The sequence below is a fragment of the Malania oleifera genome, chromosome 6 (assembly GCF_029873635.1).
Source record: "Malania oleifera isolate guangnan ecotype guangnan chromosome 6, ASM2987363v1, whole genome shotgun sequence".
NCBI lineage: Eukaryota > Viridiplantae > Streptophyta > Magnoliopsida > Santalales > Ximeniaceae > Malania > Malania oleifera.
This window is the reverse complement of record NC_080422.1, coordinates 12,215,782-12,234,062: the sequence shown is the minus strand read 5'-3', so window position 1 is coordinate 12,234,062 and position 18,281 is coordinate 12,215,782. Positions and strand designations below refer to the sequence as shown.

At 34.1% G+C, this 18,281-nt stretch overlaps 2 protein-coding genes across 3 annotated transcripts; one reads left to right on the top strand and one right to left on the bottom strand.

Moving 5' to 3' along the window:
- Positions 1 to 701: 701 nt before the first annotated feature.
- On the top strand, positions 702 to 5,058 carry LOC131157477 (auxin-responsive protein IAA27-like). The gene is made up of 5 exons (XM_058111666.1): positions 702 to 1,584; positions 2,840 to 3,069; positions 3,844 to 3,985; positions 4,376 to 4,437; positions 4,811 to 5,058. The coding sequence occupies exons 1-5, from the start codon at positions 752 to 754 to the stop codon at positions 4,846 to 4,848; spliced, it is 1,305 nt and encodes a 434-aa protein (XP_057967649.1). The 5' UTR covers positions 702 to 751; the 3' UTR covers positions 4,849 to 5,058.
- Positions 5,059 to 10,928: 5,870 nt separating this feature from the next.
- On the bottom strand, positions 10,929 to 16,134 carry LOC131158028 (uncharacterized). Of its 2 annotated transcripts, none has more exons than XM_058112576.1 (4): positions 15,711 to 16,134; positions 12,635 to 13,079; positions 12,134 to 12,249; positions 10,929 to 11,442 (listed from the first exon to the last, which is right to left on the bottom strand). In XM_058112576.1, the coding sequence occupies exons 1-4, from the start codon at positions 16,015 to 16,017 to the stop codon at positions 11,021 to 11,023; spliced, it is 1,290 nt and encodes a 429-aa protein (XP_057968559.1). In that variant the 5' UTR covers positions 16,018 to 16,134; the 3' UTR covers positions 10,929 to 11,020. The 2 variants fall into 2 exon arrangements, with proteins under 2 accessions (XP_057968559.1, XP_057968558.1); XM_058112575.1 differs by having other exon boundaries at positions 12,119 to 12,249; positions 15,711 to 16,122.
- Positions 16,135 to 18,281: the final 2,147 nt, after the last annotated feature.

Sequence of the window (18,281 nt, the reverse complement as noted above, 5' to 3'; positions counted from 1 at the left end):
TTTCTCGATAACCAAACATCAAAATCAATATGTTGTCTCCTCTTTTCCTTTTCCTAATATTACTAAAGTTCAAAATAAGCATACAAAATGATCTAATATAAAAAGGTTGAGTAAGACAAATCCTCCTTTGATGAATTTTCACATAGTTAACTCACAAATTTAATTCATCAAGTTTCAGCCATTAGTTGAAGTTATTGCTCTAGTTTCCCCCCGGGATGAAATGCTTATCATCAACCTTCGCTTGCCCAATCATATCTTCTACCATCCAATTTACACATTACCTCCACTTGATACATCCGATTAATGAGTGACATTGCACAAATTTGTGTTATGCGAATAAAAAATTGAATTTTTTTTAAAAAAAAATGCACCATAGTAATCATATATCATTTTCTAAAAATTAAAGTTAAGAAGAATCTATATTAAGAAATGAAATGATTTAATATAAAATTTTAATAATTTACAACAAAGAATATTACTTTGTGATGGTATTTTGCTTGTAGGTTATTAGATTCTTATGTAATGTCCATTTTGTTTTTTTGAATACACGTGGTAAACATACCAAATTGAATTCTTAAAAAAAAAAATATTATTCTGATATTAATTTGGTGTTAGTTTACAAAATTTTTTATGTATAAAATATTTTTTTGATAATTATAAAATTCGTAGAATCATAGTATGTGCCTGCCTGAATTGAAATTGTGAATCACTTTTATTTATTTATTTGCTTTGTTGTGGACTCCGATAATGAATGGTTAGGCGGCAATGGGAACATGCCATCTCTCTCCCCCATCTCCTCTCTCTCTCTCTCAATAAAATTAAAAATAAAAAAAAAGCCACAGAACGGCCAAAGAAGCTTCTTTTTCTGCAACAACAAAGCCAGCTCTTCTGGGTAGCCAGTGTCTCCTCCCTCCCTATCACCCTCCTTCTGCTTCCTTGCTTGTTCATATATAATTCAAGCCTTCTCTGTGTTCATTTTCTGAGAAGTTACCTAACTGTTGAAGCTGGTTTGATGTCTACACCCTTAGAACATGATTACATAGGCATGTGTGAGGTTTCTTCAATGGAGAGCTCCGAGAAGATCTCAACTTCTTCTTCTTCCTCTGCTGCTTCCGCCGAGGATGACAAGAACTCTGCTCTCAACCTCAAGGAGACAGAGCTGAGACTTGGGTTACCTGGTTCTGAGTCTCCAGAGAGGAAATTTGCTCTTGGGGTTTCTCTGTTTGGCAAGGGCTTGGAGGATAAGAGTACTAATGGTAATGGGTATTCCCTTAAGCCTCTCAAGAGCCTCGTTTCAGGAGCTAAGAGGGGGTTTACTGATGCCATTGATGGTTCAGGCAAATGGGTTTTCTCTGTTAATGGTGGATCTGAGGTTGATTTGGCCAAAGGAACTGGTTTGTTCTCCCCCAGAGGCGGGAATGGAATGAAGCCTCTCGGAGGTTTGGAGAATAACATTACCCAGAAGTCATGCTTGCCGCCACCTTCCATGAAGGATGTGGTTGTTCCTCCCTCTCCAAAGACTGTTCAGGAGAAGAAGCCTCAGGCCTCTGCTGCAAATGAGCATGGAGGTGCTCCAGCTGCAAAGTGAGCTTACCTTTGTCTACGTCACCCTTTTGTTTTTCCTCCTTTGGACTCTCTTCAAAGTTCTTGTACTCCACAATTAATTTTGGTTTTTTTTTTTTTCTAAATAAAATTAATTGTGGCTCAGTAGCAGATTTTTTTTCTTTGATTTTGTTATTTTTTTTGCTTTATTGGTGTTTTTGTTTGGTCTTGATTTTCTTCTGTTTATGTGCATGTTTCCCTCTATAATCCATTTGGTTCTGCTTCTTTACTGGCTAAAAATTTTGTAATTTAAAAAATGACTCCTAATTCTTAAATTTATCATATCTTGGACCCAAAAAAAGGTTTATTCAAAGCTATATTCATTAACTAAGCTAAATATGATTATATAGAAGTGTTGAGTTTTCTGTTTGCTAACCAAACAGCCAGAACAATCACTAAAAACTTGCACTTTTTAATAGCTAATGCTGCTTTTCCACATCCTAAGGATTTTGAAGGACTTTGGTTACCTGATGCTTTTAATTTGCTTTTGCTTCATTTTGAATGCATGGAGTTTGAGACTTGGATTTGAAACTTGGATTTGAAATTGTGTGGAATTCGGACAAAACTTAGTATGCAGTTTGTGTTAGTTCCGTAGGAACCCATGGGTGGGCTTGATACATATAGGTGAACACCAACTTGACGCAAAAGTTTAAACCTATTGCGTCAAATTGCATTCCACATGCCTTCGAACCAATTCTACCTCTCATGTTTTGACCCTATTCGGATCCATCCGCAACCTAGATGATCCTTATTGGCCTCGGCCACACACTTAATCCTCCAACTGTTAGCACCTGAGGAGAATTAGCTTCACCTCTCGACTTTTTACAATGTCGCTCACCCAGAGTTACGAACCGTCGACTCTGATACCACTTGTTAGGACCGGAGGAGCCCATGGGTGGCCTTGATACACATGAGTGAATACCAATTTGATCCAAAAGTTTAAACCTATTAGGTGTTGAGTCGAATCATGTATATAAGCACCCATTATCCATTCAATTTTTTCAATGTGGGACAAACTCACAAGTGGAATTCTCAACAGTTTGATTCTTGAGTTCTTCCCAATTTCAAATGCAAGGCTAAAGCTCTAAGCTACCACACAAAATAGTATTTTGATTTCAAATTTAGGTTTAGTTGGGTATGAACATATTTATTTATGTTTCTTGCTTTCTTTCTCCCTTAAGTTACATGAATTAGTACTTAAATGGGCGAATTGGCAAGCAAAGTCTTTCTGTAACAGGGCACAGGTGGTAGGATGGCCACCAATTCGATCTTTCCGGAAGAACTCCATGGCCTCAAATTTGGGAAAAAATGGTGATGACTCAGATGGAAAATCAAGTTCAAATTGTCTCTATGTCAAGGTCAGCATGGATGGTGCTCCATACCTCAGGAAGGTTGATCTCAAAACCTACTGCAACTATAATGAACTCTCATCAGCTCTTGAGAAGATGTTCAGCTGCTTCACAATTGGTATGCTCTTCCTCACTTTTTTTTTTTTTTTGAGAGAGAGTGAAACAACTACGTACCATTAGTTGATCCAGTTCAGAATTGGAAAATTCTTCTGTTCATTTAACTCATCATTGTACGTCTTCCCCTCAGATAAAACATTGATGTCCTTCATGCAGAAGAATTGCATTTTACTTGCAAAAGGAATAAAAACTTGAATTGAATTGATTTTTCTTATACTTTTATATCATACTATCCATTTGAAGTAGAACTAGATTTCTGTGACATGCCTGTTGGGTCTTGCAGTTGGATGCTTTCAATGGTTGACCGTTGACCTTAGAAATTGACCCTGCTAATCTGTAAGACTTTTTTTTTGTCACGCCAACCCCATGAATGATTTAGGTATATGGCATGGTGGATTCCCACCATATGCAATTTTTGGAACCAAAAGGAGTATTTTTCCCAAAGATTACTTGAATTTGCTTAAGGTTTTACCCTTGATCCACTGGTGAGGAGATTTATTATTATTTTTTATATACCCATGGAGACCAAGGATAATTTTTTTCCACCCCTGAGCTGCAGCTCTAAAGCGCTTTAAATTGTTTCCCCTTCCTGGACAATCAAAAAGTGACTTCTTATATAAGAGAATATTTTTTGGTTCTATCTCCAAATTATAGGTAAAGTAACTTGAAGCTACACTCAGCCATCATAATACAGTACAAATTGTGTAATATGAATTGTTGTAATGCACCTCAGAAGACTGTTGACCTGTGGTTATGACTGATGATTGTGATCCAGGGCAGTGCAGCTCTCCCGGCCTTCCAGCACGAGATGGGCTGAGTGAGAGTCACTTGATGGATCTTCTTCATGGCTCTGAGTATGTGCTTACATATGAAGACAAAGATGGTGATTGGATGCTTGTTGGCGATGTCCCCTGGGAGTATGTTCCGCTCCCACTTCACTGTACTTAATATTGTTCTTATGGGATTCACTTTTATTATTTGGTTAGATAGTTCTTTTACATTAATTTACTTGAGTGCATCTTAAATTTATTGCATCTAAGACACATTGAACCATGATTTAATGTGAAAACTTCTTGCTGATTAAAAATGGAGCACTGTAACTTAAGTGTGGTAGTATTATGCAACTATTCATGAACGCTTGGAAAAATATTCACTTATTGACATCTGCTACAATCTGAATATATGGCTATCTAGGATCTGAATTTTCGGATCCAATTTTCACGATCTATTGTGAGTATTCAGCATGCCATCTCGCACTTAGCTGTAAAGACATTTCTTTCTGATTTTGTTTCTGATTGGTGCCACAGGATGTTCACTGACTCATGTAAAAGATTGAGGATTATGAAAGGTTCAGAGGCAATTGGACTGGGTATGCCCCATCATTTAAATTAACCAATGTCAGTGTGTTTTTTATTTATTTATTTTTAATGATGCAGCATGGATTTCGAAGAGGCATGCTAGGTTTTAGGGATCACCAAGTTTAGCTTCATTTTCTAAGCCTTTTCACTGATGGACTCGAATTCAATTGCTAGAACTGAAACTAATTAATAAAGGGGCTTTGTACTTCAGATCAGTATGACATTTGGTTGGGATGTCCAAATCTGTTGCCCCCATCCCTTTCTAATTATGTGTACCACATGACATTTTTGGGGTGATTCATGCAATGTATCATAAAGAAATTCTTGGAGCATGGAGTTTGGGGGACCAAATTTGGTGTGGTTGATTCATCTGCTTTCTTGCAGCTCCAAGGGCAATGGAGAAGTGCAAGAACCGAAACTAGCAGAAAAAGCTTGGGGAAAGACGACAAGTATTTATCATATGGACATGTATGTACGTACGTATCTCACGTTTGGTGTGTTTCATGGACTGGAAAATGTTCCTCATAGGTAGTAGATATGATTGGAGACACCCAGATTATTAATGACTCTTTCTATTGTTTGCTTTTCTGTTTGCTAATTGCAATGTAAATGAAGGGCTTGCCACTTGCAAATCTCATTCCCCTTCTTCATGCCTATGCCTTTATTCTAAAATTGTGAGTCTTGTTTCTCGATTGCATGTCAATTTTGTGGCTTCCTACAACAAAATAATTAGACTTGAGCGGTTTGGACTAATTGGATGGTTCAAAAAAGTTCCTTCTTTAGTATTTTGTTGGCTATAGATTTCTAGTAGTTTTGTTATATCCCGAAGGTAATTTATATCATTTGTTTTTCCATGAACTCCTTCAAATGAAGGCAGACGTCACCGACAGTGACTTATTCATGTCTTGAAGTCACAGAATTTTCTCCTAACATCCTAACACAACGATAGGAATGTGATTTTAGATCACCATTTGAGGTTGGATGTTGAAACCTTGGTGACTATGAATTGGGTTTCCATGGTTTGTTCAACTCAAGTCTTCAAAAGTCTAGGTGTTTGAACTATTAGTTTGTTTTCTTTGATTGGACTGAAGTGCAATATGATCTGATGAGAAAGTTGATGCTCGAGTGAATTTCCTAGTTGTTGCTTTGGCACGATGGATGCACATCTCTTTAGTGTATGCGGAACTAGAGTTCGATTCCACTCAAGGGACGGAGGGATTCTCAGTTTCTTTGAGTTGCGTCCGTTGACCTTTGTGATTTGTGAATTCTAAATTCTTCAACATAAGTGCCTTTCGAAATATTTGAGTCAAAAAGACTCTTTGCCCATTTTTCCATTAAAAAAATACAAGACATGTTTCTATTTTCAATTTAGGATTCCTACATATCATCTTGGATTGAGATGATGGTGGCATTAATCATGGCTTCTATCATTCAATTAGCTTACATAATTTAAGGGGTGATGGTGCATTGGTTAATAAAAGATTTCTATCACTTAATTATATTAATTAGAAGTGGTTGCATGTGATTGGTGTTCTTCCCACTTGATTTTCATTATGTAGAAAATAAATTGAATATTTTATGTGACCCAACTATTTGTTTTGTGCTTAAAACTCTTTACCCTTTCATTCTCAGTTTATCTCTAAAATTTATTTTTTACATATCCACTGTCTGTACTGCTATGAAAGTTTTAAATCAATTTTTATTAAATTATTGAAACTAATAAGGCAAGTATTTAGCTAATTGCTTGCAATTCAGACTCTATAAAACGAGCCTGAGCGAGATCTTATTAAACCAAACTTCCAATCACTCGTGACTGACTTTGTTTCTTTGTAGCCCTACTAGCTACGTGCGACTAAATTTTGTCTTTTCCTAAATCATTCTCATTGGACTAAATAACCAAATTTGAATATTAGACATTGGAACATTTTTGTATTGATTTTCTCGGTTTGTGTTTTGAATCATTTCTATAATTTGAAATGAAAAAAAAATTAATTAATTTTAGAAAGTAGAAATAAAATTAAAAATATGATATTTCATTTTAGATAAAATTTCATATCATACTTTCATTATTGAACGATTCATATTATCTAATTTTAAAATTTTAAAAATAAAAAATTAAAATCAGATATGAATTTGTTTTAAAAATAATACATGTAAACACTTCATTATGTTACAAAGTATTATGCGAAATTTTTTATTTTAATATAATATAAAAATAAAATCCTATTTTTTTCAGCTCGAAAGATGCAATAGCTAAAGCAAGTTGAAGACAGCATTGAATTTTTTTTTTTTTTTATTCAAACTATCTATTTCCTTGGATTATGTAAGACTATTCCCTTCAAAATTAAATATTTACTTTTAATAACATCAACAAGAAGAAAATTAAATATTTAATTTTTTTAGTGAATAAAAATTCTATTATGTTAAAACCCAAAATCTAAATACATCAAGAATTTTTTAATAAATAGATCCCGACCTTAAACTAATCAACAATACCCGCATCCACTTATATACAAGTTTGATCTCGAGAAAAATCTTATAAACTTGTCGAGGAAGTATCGAGCACAGAAATACGAAATCACTAAAAGAAATTAGAACACAGAGCAAAATCTCATTGATCAATCGACCAAAAAGATGGTGCATGTATTAGAAAACTTAATAAGAGCAAACTATGTTTTTTAGAAAAATAATGTTTTGGGTTGAAAAAAAATAGATAAATTGCTTCTTTAAGAAAAGAATCAAAATGTTTCTTGCTAAAAGTTAAAAATTTTACGGCTCATTTGGTTCGGTAAAATAGTTATTTCTTAAAATAAGTGAAATATAGTTTAAATTTTGGAAATTAAGGGAACAATTATTTCTTATATATTTCTAATTATTTCATTTAATATGAAATAAGATAGGAATAAACATTTTCATAATAAAATTTGGGAATAGTTATGGACCCACAAAATGTTTCGTATTATCATTTGTTTCATATTAACAACATAATTTCTTGTATAATTGAGTATAATTAACCTATTAAAACTAATATATTCCTGTGAACAGATATTTTGCAATCCAAACATAAACTCTTTTAAAGGAAAAAGTATGGTCATTTGCTAAAAGAAGAATGAAGATAATCCCATTTTCATAAAAATGACTTCATCTTTAAAAAAAGATTAATTTTTTATTAAAAAAAAAAAAAAAGTGACCTCACGTTGAAAAAGATGAATTCATTTTCAAAAAGTAGGTTGAACTTTAGAAAGGGAAAAAAAAAAAAACAATGCATGCGCTTTATCAATTTCAAATTTTTTTAATAATAATAAAATTCAAACCCCCCTAGAGCATTGGCGTAATGGAAAGCAAATGGACAACCCAATAAGAGCATCAGGGGTTCGAATCTTGGTTAATGCACTTAGTTGTAAACTCCTAGTTGATGCAGTAAAACTGTGTCCTGGGGCAAGTGTCCTAAGATAGGTCATGGGAGACGAGTTGGCCGAACGTCTAACCCGACTGTGATTAAGTTGTGTCTGCATCCGATTAACTAGGGTGGCGAACCATGGGGAAGGCCGCCGTCACATAGGTTTGGTACCGCACCGGGGGTCCGAAGGCCTCGTCGATGGTAGGAGTTCCCACGTAAAATCAGAGAGAGAGAGAGAGAGAGAGAGAGAGAGAGAGAGGAGAGAAGAGAGAATGAGCTCTCTTTCAAATTTAACATGGGTCATGGGTAGTCAAACACCTTTGCAATTAATACCTTGAAGAATTTCAAGATCAAAATTTGTAAGTTTCATTAGTTTGGTTTACAGCCTTTGGTTTATTTTATTTCATTTTTCCTTTTTTTTTTTTTACTTTTTGAAAATACTTCTTTTTAATTTACTTTATTATTGATTCACATCCCTCCATAAAATTAATGAATTGCTTGTTAATATATTCCTTTGTTTTATTATTTATTTTAAAAATATAAAGCAATTATAAAATAATTACATAATGCAAGAGTTTTTATATTATTAATTTTAGTTTTTAACTAATATTTTTATCAAAATATTTTAGAAAAATAAAAAAATGGATGCCAAAAAAAAAAAAATGAGAGAATTATATTTACACAAGACACCAAGAATTATATATACAATAACAATTATAACATGTCACAAAAATTCGCGTATATATTGACATAAATTAATGTGTGAAATTATATATGGCACATCCAATAATTTCTCGTGAATAATATTGCTTATGCATAAATGTTCACCATCCTAAATTCATATTTTTAAAATTATTTTATGTTCATATATACAATTTTGGACTCGAACTTGTCTAAATTGCAAAATTCATAATTCTAATTCTCATTTTTAAACACTAAAATAATTTGAATTCACGACAAGTAATTCACGTCACCAAAATCAATGTTCTCAAACAAAACAGGATGAAGAAGCTGAACATCATAACATCTAGGGGAGTAAAGCCCTTTACTCCTTGTGTAGGAGACACCCACTGGTATCGACCATGTATGTGTATGTGTATGTGTATGTGAAAAGTATCAGGTTTTAGAGACTATAGAAAATAATAGATAATTAAATTAGGAATTGAAACCACTTATCGTAAAATGTTGAATTTAGTAAAATCTGATAATAAGTTTTGAATTGATAAGTTCTGAACGTTATATGTACTGTTTCGTTGTATAAAAAAAAAAATAGATATTAATTATGAGGATTTGTAAAGTTAACATGATTCTATTACTCATGTTGATAATAAATAATGCATTTTAAAATAAATTTACACATTTTTTTTCGTCTATTATAGGCTACAAACCTGCACTACAGAATAGGGGGTAACGCATCTCGCATTCCTTATCCCTCCACCCTCCTAAAATTCGAGCATGAAACATCTAAGATACAAATCTAAGTACAAATTATTATATTTTATACATTTAGTTATAATAATAATTATTAGTTTCATTAAAATATATAAATATAATTATTAAAATATTTATATATTTTTATTAAATGATATATTAAATACATTATTTTTTATAGATTAATATTTTCATTAAATTAATTTATAAAAACTCTAATAATTATGAATCAAGATAACTAAATCAAAAAACTATATATGAATTATAATTGTTGACAAAGTTTATAGTCCTTACCATGTAATAAATATGTACAGATTTTTGCTAAAAATTTATAAAATACAAACAAAACATTATTGAAAATGTGAATAATAATTTAGCATTAAATTACGAGTCTCTAGAAATTTTATATTTTCGAACAGTGAGACTAATCAAAACTGTCACAGAAGACACAGATTGTTTCAAAAAAAAAAAAAACTTAAAATAGGAAGTTTAGTTTCTTCTAAGTAAATATGCTAAACGACACCACCTCTACAAGTACACTTAGTTTAAGTAAAAAAACATTAGTAAATGCTTTTTCAAAGTGATGCTAAAAAGTCCTGCATAACTATGTAACAGAATCTCATTATGTACAGTAGCGTGAGGCCAAAGTTGCTGTATTCAATGAGGCTCTGCCATGACGGCCCAAGCCTGTGTGACAAAATATCATTATGTACAGTAGTGAGGCGAAAGTTGTTGTACTCAAAGAAGCATAATGTTGAACACTTTTCCAAAGCCAAATGGAGCTTAAGCATAGTAGAATGGGAATGTTCTGAATTCATCACTCACTTCCCTCAGCAAAAAATTATTAAATACATTATATGCATATATCGAATCTAAAATAAATTCATTATGTATGTGCATTTCATTAAATTAGGCAATTTTTCCATATACATACTGAAATCATTATAAATTCGATACATACACCCAGTATACTTAATATTTTCTCCAACTATGTTTCCTCTTGTGAAGGGTTTTTTAAGAGAGAGAGAGAGAGAGAGCTCTGCAATTCTACTTTTAGATGCTTTGGGTTTCAACATCAATGCCAGCAAACAAAGAAGGCATAAGCAGTCGGCCATCTTTGATTTGTTCCCTATTAATGCTAGGGACAGCCTCCAGTGATTCAGGTTGACAAAAACATCCCTGCTGTCTAGAGTGAGCCCACCAGAAAGCCTAAATCTGATTAGGTTGATCACCTCCACCATGACACTGATGTTGGAATAAAGCACTAAGGTCGTGTTTGAATTTGTGTCAACTTAGTTTGGACAAAAGCCAATAAGATTTTGTAATGCGTTTTGTCTAAGTTCACACAAATCTAAACGCCAACTTCAAATTCCAGGCTCCCAAATGCATGATAAATGAATTTTTGTTTTCTACCGCTGAATATTAAAGAGGTCCGAAAAACTAAAACAGCAGATAAGAATTATATACCTGTATAATCAAAAGGCAGAATTATGTTGGAAAAATTGTCACAGGAAATGACTAAAAGTTGGTGAAAAATAAACGGGGAAAAAATAGAAGATGAGAAAAGAACTACAAAATGATCCAGCAAAGCCGCTAGTTGAGGAAGAAAACATGCAATATATAAACAGAAGATGAGAAAAGAACTACAAAATGATCCAGCAAAGCCGCTAGTTGAGGAAGAAAACATGCAATATATAAACAGATCTCCAGCTTTCATCCAAATGAACGCTAAACACAGAATTTCTCATCTATATGATAGGGTTTTAAGATTCATGTTTAGATATTTGAAGATACACCATCTGAGTGTATCCATTAAATACAGATGTCTCTAGCCTAGCTAAACCAAGCCGTTGGAATAAGCCAAACCTGCCGTCTTCGACAATGGGGCTGGGTGCACGAGCAGGATCATATCTTGTCTGATGAGTGAGGGAAGGACCAGCAGTTGGAGGAAGTTCCCAATACACGTCTAGAATTGATTCCACGAACCGGCTGTTCTGGAAATGTTCAGCATAGGAAATATCCTTTTTGCTGTGGTTGAAATTATCCCGCATCTGCCCTTTAACACCCCACCACACTTCACCTGGAGCACATAGCTCTTCGATATCCACTGCCTTCTCCCAGAATTTCTTTCTTTCCGACCTTACCCTAGCTTCATCACTATCCTTGAAGCAGCTATGACCACCTCCTGGAGATTATAGCAGTACAAATTGAAATTCACAAATTTGCATATAAAACTAACATCTACAGTCAAATTACCATCAAACTCCTTCAAGTAACCCGTGTAATCAATGTATACGTTTCACAGAGACAATCACAGCATAACATATCTTTAAATAATAAATAAAATTTTCACTCACTGTAAAATGCTCCAACTAGGTTGTGTTATGCTGTTCCAGTTTTAACTGTTTCCCCACGTATAACGGTATAACCAGTAGATGAACTAATAAAAAACCAATCCACAAGACCACAACCCTGTCCTGAAGGCTGTGTAATCATTTAAAAGAAAGAACACCCAGTTCAAAGGTCTCCAAACCCACATCAAGGACATGGAGCAGGCATATGATGTTAACCATACCTCCACTTTGGAGAGGCTGTTTCTACAATCTGAAATTGTGAATTCCAAGTTTGACTATAGCACGCCTACAATTGGGCTAAGGATTTTCCTTATAGTAGTTTTCATAGGCTTCATCAGTTCTCTTTCTAATTCCTAATATATACAAAAAATATCATGAAACAATAGAATGAAAATTCTTCCAGCTTAGAAAATGCAAGCTGCACATTTCAAGCAAAAGGCATATTCTAGAATGCAACTCCTCTATGCTTCCAACTAGAAAATTTAGCCAACTAGTAAGAAAGTAAACCGGGAGAGCATGCACCACTTATATAAAACTGATCACAAATCTGCCTCAAGGAATAGTGGTCTCCAGTTCCAGTATCATAGTTATCCTCAAAAACAAGATGCCGGAAACCAGCTTTCAGTGCCTGTTTTAGCCTACAAAAATGAGAAGAGATGTCAAATATTAGCAACTACAGTGCAGTATGACTTCTGAAAGATGGGCATACACAAGAATAACTAAGTAGCATGTAAACAAAAAAGTTTTCCTTAATTCACATTGTGGGTTAAATGATCTTTTGGTTACAAAACCTTTTAGAAGTTTGTGTCTCGGTCACATTAAAAAAATATTCTTATGTGGTCACTTTGCATTCTAAAACAATGTAATTCCATGCAAACATGGTGCGATTATTGAACTAAAACTGCAATAATTATAAAGTACAGTTGCTAGTGATTGATGAAATGCAACAATTTAGAATACACAGCAGACGCAATTGCAGTGACAGAAATAGAAAAGCCTAAAACTGTGTCATTGTGTGCATACCTTTTTAATTCATTTTGATGGTCATCAAAAAAAATAAGGACCCTACTACGATCAGTAATCCTGTGCGTCTTCATCACTTTGCTCCAATCAACGCTTCCAAAATCCACAAAGTCTTTTCCAGCAAAGTACGTACAATTTCCATCAACATAGGCAGGGCCCTTCTTTAGATACTTTTCAGGATGCCGAGGTGAAAGTGATACAATTGGAGTGTCTGGCATTGCTTGCCGCAAAACCCAAGTGGAATGCCCCTTGAATGCACCACTCTCAATCATTAGATCTGGCTTCAGCCACTGAGCAATGAACCAAAGCCCAAAGCTATGGTCAAAACCCATTCCGTACATGTTGTTTTTGATGGGCCGCATTTCATATATTGGTACAAACTCTTCCAAGCCTTTTAGTAGATCCTTGCTTGTCCATGGAACTGTTTGTCCGTGTTTCGATCTGCCTTTTGCCAAGGATAACAAATAAATCATTGTTCAATAAAAACCTATTTATCCAACTCTCAAACTCATGTCATTAAACTAAATCAACTGAACAAACTGCACTCATTCGGTCATTCTTATCAAGTACCATTACAGATGAACAAGAAATAATATTAGAGCCATAATCACAACAAATAGCAAAGGATTATGAATTGTGATGTTAAGATATGAAACAACAACAACAACAAAACCAAGCCTTAGTCCCACTAAGTGGGGTCGGTTATATGAATCCTTTTCCGCCAATTTATGCGATCATGGACCATTTCTTTTAATAGATTCAAAGATATTAAATCCTTACTCACTATCTCCTCCCAAGTTATTTTAGGTCTACCCCTACCCCTTCTACTGCCCCCCACAGTAATTAAGTCACTCTTCCTCACAGGTGCACTATAAGGCCTACGTTACAAGTGTCCATACCATCTAAGTCGTCCCTCCCTTATCTTATCTTCTATAGGAGCTACACCTAACTTACCACGAATATGTTCATTCCTTAATTTATCTTTCAATGTTATACCGCTCATCCATCTAAGCATCCTCATCTCGACAACTTTAACTTTTTGAATATTATGTTTCTTCGTCGCCCAACATTCTGATCCATATAGCATGGCTGGTCTTATAGCTGTTCTATAAAATTTCCCTTTCAATTTTAAGGGTATTCTATGATCACATAGAACACTTGAACCACTTCTCCATTTTACCCAACCTGCTTTAACTCTATGCATTACATCATCTTCAATTTCTCCTTCAACTTGCATAATAGATCCAAGGTATCGAAATCTACAAGTGTTATTTATTTCTTCATCATCAAGTTTAACTTTGTCTCCAATATTCCTCCTATCATTACTAAAATTACATTTCATATATTCTGTTTTATTTCTACTTATCTTAAAGCCTCTAAATTCCAAAGCTTCTCTCCATAATTCTAACTCAGCCTCTACTCCATCCCCAGTTTCGTCAATTAATACAATATCATCTGCAAACAACATACACCATGGAACCTCCTTTTGAATACTCTTAGTCAATTGGTCCATCAATAAAGCAAAAAGATAAGGACTCAAAGCAGATCCTTGATGTACACCTATGGTAATTGGAAATTCTCTAGTTTCTCCATCTATAATCTTTACACTAGTCATTACTTCATCGTACATATCCTTAATGACATCGATATACCTACAACATACACCCTTTTTTTCTAAAACCCACCATAGAACTTCCCTAGGTATCCTATCATATGCTTTCTCAAGGTCAATAAATATCATATGCAAGTCCCTCTTCTTTTCCCTAAACTTTTCCATTAATCTTCTTAAAAGATAAATAGCTTCTTAAGATATGACATTATTCCAATTTTTTATTGCAATAATAACCTTCATTTCCTATAATGGCTCCATTCATGATGATGGATTAGCATGGGGCAATAAGATATGGCGGGGCAATTCAAATACACACGAAACTTCTCCAGGGAATGAGATGCTGAATGAAACAAGGAAAAACAAAATTAAAACAGAAATGTCTCATACGATTACCAAACCTACGTCAAAATTACATCCAAAACTAAGATAAATCTTATCTTATTCAAAAATCAAAAATAGAAAAGAAATATTAATCTTGTGCTTTGGAGCTAAGATTTCAAGTTTTGAATTTAGATTTGTGTGAATTTGGACAAAATACACTAAAAAATTGGATAGAGTTTTGTTCAAGTCTGTACAAATTCAAATCCAAGACCCAAAATCCATACTCTCAGACACTACATGAGAGTATGTGGAACATTCATATTAGTATTAATCTTAATAGCTAGATTCTTCATTGTTTGAAACACCAAAAAGCTAAAGCCTCACTAAACAGAGCTTACTTTCCAAGTCCCAATATTTATACCTTCAGCTATCATTTTGTCTTAAACCAACAAAACACAATTGCAAAATTTTCATGTTGCGCTTATTTTCTCCATTTTTCCGGAAACCAAACAAAGGACAAACCCACTAGCATATCACTCCAGAAAGATAGTAATGAAATTAACAGTTGGTTAGTTATCAAGAAAATGAAATAAGAAAGGGAAAGAACAAATAAAAGCATAAAATCCAGATCTTTTTGGCTTAATATACCCGAGCTCTTCTCTCCTTCTGTGCATTGCATTATTTTGGAAACACAAATAACAATAGAAAAAAAAAAATCAAAGTCAAAATTTCTCCAAATTCCTTTCTTTTAATTTCCTACATTTTTTTCAGATATACTCCCATTTATCACTTTAAATCTGAAATGGAATAGAACAACGGATTGAAAATCTCGATGTCTATTCTCTTCGTAAATTTCATCGGCAACCAACCAGGAATTTTAAATTTAGCATCAGCCCGTTAAAATACACATGCCCATCGATTACATTGAAGCTGAAAACAACATAAACCACACGATTCAAAATATTGCTTCCTTTTCTTTTCCACGAGTTTCTAGGCTACCAAACACACACTAAAATTCAACATCACCCGATCAAAATCCAAACCCATCAAACCCAGATAGACCCATTGAAAACCCACTAAAACCTAACAATCAAACGCCACAAAATCTACGAGATCTGATGAGAAAGAACAAAATCAACTTACACCAGGGCACGCCGAGGGAGCCGAAATCTGACTCGAGGGTGCCGAATCCGAAGAAGCCGACGCGAGAGCGCGGATCGTAGGGGGAGACGGAGACGCAGACGAGGTTGCGGGAGTGGAGGAGAAGGGAGGAGAGAAGGAGGGCGAGGCAGAGGAGGACGAGGCAGGGGCCGAGGTACCCTGTCCGAGTCACGTAGTTGGAGGCTCGCATGGCGAAGGAGATGTGCTTCTTCGTCTTGGACTCGTCGTCCTCGTCTCCCTCCTCGCTAACCTGTGCCACTCTTCGCGCAGAGAGCATTCTCTCTAGCATCCTTCTGATGAGAGAGAGAGAGAGAGAGAGAGAGAGAGAGAGAAGAACAGAGTAAAGATTTGGGGTGGAATGGAAATTTGAAGGGGTGAAGGTGAAGCAAGTGAGCCCAGGGTATTGCCAGCCAGTGAGTTGAGGGTATGAGATGGAATTCTATGCCAAAAAGCAGGACATAGGTGGAATTTAAAAGTTTGTAGCTTCCGAATATATATATTGTAAATTCCCTTTTTGGATTTAGTTATTTTACTTAAATTTGATTATTAAGTGTTGATTTTTTTTTTAATTTTAAAATTTATAATTGTTGAGAATTTTAGGACTTGAAATTTTTTGTATTAAAAATATTATTATTCTTTATACATTATTTATACTCATATCAAGGGCATAATGGTCATTTTATAAAATAAATGTCATAATTATGATGTTTAAACAAATATTGGCATTAGCATTTAGATAACATTTTTGGGAATATTAAGAAGCAAACCAAATAGTGCAGCATTCCATTCTTTAAAATGATATTTCAAAAAATTACATTCAATGAAAATATTTTTGACCCTGCAGATTGCAAATCCTGGGCTAGGCTTTTTATATCTCTGATATCGGCATTCAATGAAAATGATATTGGCATTAGCATATGAACAAAGTATTCTTCTAAAATAGTGTAGATATTAAAAATTAGTCACATATAATGTAGATGACTAAATTAGGATTAAAATATTATATATATATATATATTTACTATTTGCACTTTAAAAAGAAAATTATTAACACTCTAGCATTCTTCATCATGAGCTAAAATGGGGAATTTGTTATTTCTCTTTCTTTTCATACCTTTTGTTTTTCATTATAAAGTGAGAGTGACATGAGTGAATTAGTTGCAATTTAATACATATAAAAAATAAAAACAAAGAATCAAGGGTTTTTTTCAAAGTATAATAGTTCTTTGGGTAATAACTATATTATAACTAGAATTCCTTTTTAAATTTTCTTCTTCATGATCTGCATTTTATAGGCCGTTTTGCATTCGCATTAAGAAAGGTATCCACGCATAATCTTTTGCTTTTTTAGAAGACACTACAGATTATGTTAACATCTAAAATTATATGCCAGCAAACTTTTTTTTTTTTTTCACTTCACAAATAAGTGATTCCATTAAAATGACAAGTATTTCTTACATGGAGTTGGAATGAAAGAATTCCCAAAATTTGGCATGTATGTGAGAGTTGATGAAATAATACGCATGGCTTATTTTGTGGTCAAAATCAAGCTCTTTTGAGTGAGGAACTTATCCATAGGAGAAATCAAGAACTTGCATTTACATTTGGTGATTTTGCTAGGCAAGATTGATTGCATAGGATAATGCCTTCAAAAAATTCAAAAATTTACCACACATCTACTCAGGAAGGAAGGAGAAAACACAACAGGTTTAGGTGACAGATATATGAAGCAATCAAATTCTTCCTACATCGACTCCCATCATTTAACCCTAAAGCAAAACGCCAACTCCTTTATTCATTTTGAGTGAGAATAAGTATGCTATACTCAATCTTACAAAATTTGGGGAGGCTAGCCATGATAATGACATTACTCTGGCTTAAGAAGCCTCTACTAATCAAAATCCTCCTATGGTTCTCCTGATATCTACTCCAAAACAGACCATGCTTATCACACCGTTTATTCCAACCTCATAATTCAACCTAGGTACATATTTCCCTAAATCCTACACATATGCCTCCAACCCCTACAACCACCAACTTTTCTACTTATATCACTAAAAGACAAGCTAGACAAAATCCTCTCGTCTTTCCAAGTTGGATTTTTCAAATTTCCTTACACAACCCAAGTTCCCATTACACCCTACCTCCATGACCCACACTACACTAAAGACTATATAAGGTCAAGTCTGAATTCTTCAATGGCAAGACTAGCAATCATAAGGATCATCTTGAAATTTGTGAGCATAGTGGGCAAGATGATGACTTGAAAGTTTGAGAAGTATTTAAGTAATTAATGAAAGAGGAGTATACTTAGTAGCCAATCTCAAACTTGGACTGGAATATTGGGATAGATGTGCCACCAATTTTACGAAAATTTTCTTTGCACTCGAGTTATTCTAGTGGACCTAGGAAGGGAATTCCAAAGATCAAATAAAAATTTTATAGATTACATCGAACGCTTCAGGAGAAAATAGTTACGAACATCGATCTAAGATAGATTTAAGGAAGAGGAGTTTGCAAAAGTTTACAAATAAAAAATGTTCCTTGAATACA

What these genes read in the sequence shown, in the direction of transcription:
- LOC131157477 (XM_058111666.1), top strand. Translation starts at nt 752, where the DNA reads ATGGTTAGGCGGCAATGGGAACATGCCATCTCTCTCCCCCATCTCCTC. An exon ending in GGAGGTGCTCCAGCTGCAAA is followed by an intron (nt 1,585 to 2,839) that starts GTGAGCTTACCT and finishes TTTCTGTAACAG; the next exon opens with GGCACAGGTGGTAGGATGGC. An exon ending in TTCAGAGGCAATTGGACTGG is followed by an intron (nt 4,438 to 4,810) that starts GTATGCCCCATC and finishes GCTTTCTTGCAG; the next exon opens with CTCCAAGGGCAATGGAGAAG.
- LOC131158028 (XM_058112575.1), bottom strand. Translation starts at nt 16,017, where the DNA reads ATGCTAGAGAGAATGCTCTCTGCGCGAAGAGTGGCACAGGTTAGCGAG. An exon ending in CTCCCTCGGCGTGCCCTGGT is followed by an intron (nt 13,080 to 15,710) that starts GTAAGTTGATTT and finishes CCTTGGCAAAAG; the next exon opens with GCAGATCGAAACACGGACAA. An exon ending in CATCAAAATGAATTAAAAAG is followed by an intron (nt 12,250 to 12,634) that starts GTATGCACACAA and finishes TCATTTTTGTAG; the next exon opens with GCTAAAACAGGCACTGAAAG.